The sequence below is a fragment of the Frankliniella occidentalis genome, unplaced genomic scaffold, assembly GCF_000697945.3.
Source record: "Frankliniella occidentalis isolate FOCC.00 unplaced genomic scaffold, Focc_3.1 Scaffold178, whole genome shotgun sequence".
NCBI lineage: Eukaryota > Metazoa > Arthropoda > Insecta > Thysanoptera > Thripidae > Frankliniella > Frankliniella occidentalis.
The window spans coordinates 542,369-545,329 of NW_026267304.1; the positions used below are offsets into that span (position 1 = coordinate 542,369).

Here is a 2,961-nt window from a genome sequence, read left to right on the forward strand (position 1 = left end):
AAATCTTTTTGTTTTACAGCGTTCCTGACTTGAGCACTGATCAGGCATATTTGCTGCAGATGTCTCATGCTGTCGCCAATGGACAGGTCCTGCCTCAGCTTGCTGATCTCCAGCCAGGTCCTTTAAACCATGCCCGGTGGCTTACTCTAGCATGTCGCATTTTGCGTTTATATGTTGCCACTGAAACCCCGGGGGAAACACTGATAACATTAGCTACTTTTGTGATGAGGGTCTAACGTTCCTCAGTGGTTCGACGTAAAACGGAGGCCCTCGTGCATTGACGGTGCTCGCCACATCTTCAAAGCGATTCAACGGTCCAGGTTTGTATATTTAAAAAATATAACTTGCTATTTGAATTCCTAACGACACACATATTAACGCGCTTTTCTATTTTTCAGGTACTTGCCTCAGCTGTATCGGCAGGTAGTTCAGAATGTCATTCAGACAAATGCCTTCTTCGCCCACCACGAGAATATTTTGCTAGCAATGCTGTACGATGACGTGGAAGAGACGCGGATTAAGGCCGGCTCAATCATCGTAGAAGCAAGACGCAGGCAGACTGGAACGGCAGGTAAGAAGTTTGCCGAGAATTTACTTAACAACACTTTCGATTCCTTGTAAAAAAATCAATGCGTGTCTAATAAACAAAATTTTGTTTTTCAGACATACGGGTGTTTAGAGTGCCAAAGATCAATTTCGAAGCCACTTCGTATACAGAGATGATCACATGGCCTTCTACTCCTTCTGCTCCGCCGATTTTAAGTTCATTGACTGACGAAGAAGTTATAGAAATTGCGACTACACGAGCTCGACCTAGTTTCACTGGACTTCCCTGTCACACACAGGCCGTCGAACGGTGCGTCAAGTTGGTGACTGAATCATCCTCGGCTGTTTGCGGTGAAAAAGCCAGGGAGGGCTTCATTCAGTGCCGTATGGAAAGTCGCAAAACTCTTCCTAATTTAGACACAAAGAAAGATTTTCTCTTAATGTTCGGAAAACAAATGAATTGTTAAGATTATTTTCAGTTATTAAATAAAATATAACGAAATGCTTTCGTATTTCTTTATTTACGCATACCGATTCTGCAAAAAAGACTATGGAATCGACATTATATGCGTGTTTTCGTATCATTCGTTGATTCTGTAATTATTATCGGACTCTTTCTGATACTTTTGATTACTGCTTAACATTTTCGGTGATACTGAGAGTGCATGGGAGTGGTTTTTCACTTGACAACTCGATTTTAGTCAGAAAATATGACCATGAAATTTAAGGTTTTGGGGACATATCGGTCACTTCCGGTGGCACCTTGAAACTTCCGGTTTGGACGACTACATGTCCAGATAGCTTTTGACGAGCCGAGACGATTTCATTAAGCACTTTTTGCGCTGAGACCAATATTTTCCGAGATATGGCCCAAAACAGTCATTTTTGGTCAAAAACTGCCGTTTTTCATCACAAAAATCGACCGGGCTTCACTTTAATCTTGTCGCACAGCCCAGGGACTTCGCGGTTATCTTCCCAGATACATTCCGCACCGAAACCGAGATAGCCGTCTCCTGGGCAACGCCTTGTCCGGTCCCCAGGGGTCCAAAAGTGTCAAAATTGCCTCATAGACCCAACTTTGACCGTTCCTAGGGGGTGGAAGGGGTGCCGATGGGCCAAAATGGCCCCGGCAGCTGTTCTTAGGATATCTTCAAGTACTTGAAACGGAGTCTACTTTTTCGATCCCAGATTTTCACTCCACCTTAATGAATACATGAAGATGACAAAGACCTGCACAGGTCGGCCCAATACACAGTGGCCTTACTATGACCGTATGCTTTAAATTTTAGGCAGGAATGCCTCAGTCGAACCCCCCATATCTTTCTCAATAGGAACTGGTGGGCTTCAGACAAGAGTTAAGGATGGTAGGAGTTTAAGCCGAAATCAGTGTAAGAAACCTGTTGCAAATAAGAAGACAGCAAACCCTTCAAGTGGCAATGGTGCTGTTACGGTTTGTTTTTCCGTTTTTCCTTTTCTATTTGCACCTCTCGTCTGTTGCCTTGACCGGCCGCGGATGGCTGGGTTCGTGGCGCCTAGGAGTTAGGCAAACCCATGGTCATTAGTTGGGTTTCTTTCTGAGGGATAGCGCCACTGTGCGGTTCGCTTCACTCCCCCTCTCTCCCCCTCCCCTTCCGGGTTGCTCAGCTGGTTGAGCGCTTTGACGGGTCGGTCAGAGCTGATCCTGCCACCGACCCGGGCGTTCAACAGCAGCTCCGCATAACATCTTTGTCTTCCCCGGTAAGCTTTTAGACCACGTGTTTGGTTTATTGGTTAGGTCATGCTTTCAATTGAGCCTTGAACTAAATTTTCTCCTTTTATCTTGTAGGGTTTTTACTACCACTCTGCTCTTACGTTTCCGCTTGCGGTTTGCGTTAGTCAACTTGTCAAGTTGTGTTGGTGTTTGAGTCACCTCGTCATTGCTTCAAGTCCTGCTCGGTCTACAAGTGAATCCCTGATGGAGCTAGGGACAAAGTGAGGATAATCCTTACGCGTCCCTAGGACATCCTAGCTATCCCTACAACAATCCTAGGTATCCCTACATTACCAATTACAATGAAAAATTAATAATTTCAAGTTGATGAACATCCATTTAGTGTCAAAAACTCGAATCGACTTTTACCCCAAATTCTCCCTGAAAATGCTCTGAGGATTTGATAAGGATTAATCCCTACAGATCCTGTCGGAGGAATAGTAAAAGTAAATCCCTAAGAGAAATCCGAGGGGAAATATGTGCTTCCCCCGAAATAAATCTTGGAGGATCTTTAAGGAGCTATGATGAGGAGCGTCCGAGGGGAACCGAACAGAGAATCCCTGCGTTTATCCCTAAGGTTAATCCTTCGGATAAAACCCAAGGATTGTCCTACCCAGGTAAATGAGGGTTATATATGCTTCATATATAATTATATATGTTCTGTA

The 2,961-nt window shown here is 44.4% G+C and overlaps 1 protein-coding gene across 1 annotated transcript; it reads left to right on the forward strand.

The window, feature by feature from the left end:
* Positions 1–6: 6 nt before the first annotated feature.
* On the forward strand, positions 7–1,013 carry LOC127750366 (uncharacterized). The gene is made up of 3 exons (XM_052271923.1): positions 7–320; positions 399–571; positions 664–1,013. The coding sequence occupies exons 2-3, from the start codon at positions 487–489 to the stop codon at positions 1,011–1,013; spliced, it is 435 nt and encodes a 144-aa protein (XP_052127883.1). The 5' UTR covers positions 7–320; positions 399–486.
* The last annotated feature ends 1,948 nt before the right edge of the window (positions 1,014–2,961 follow it).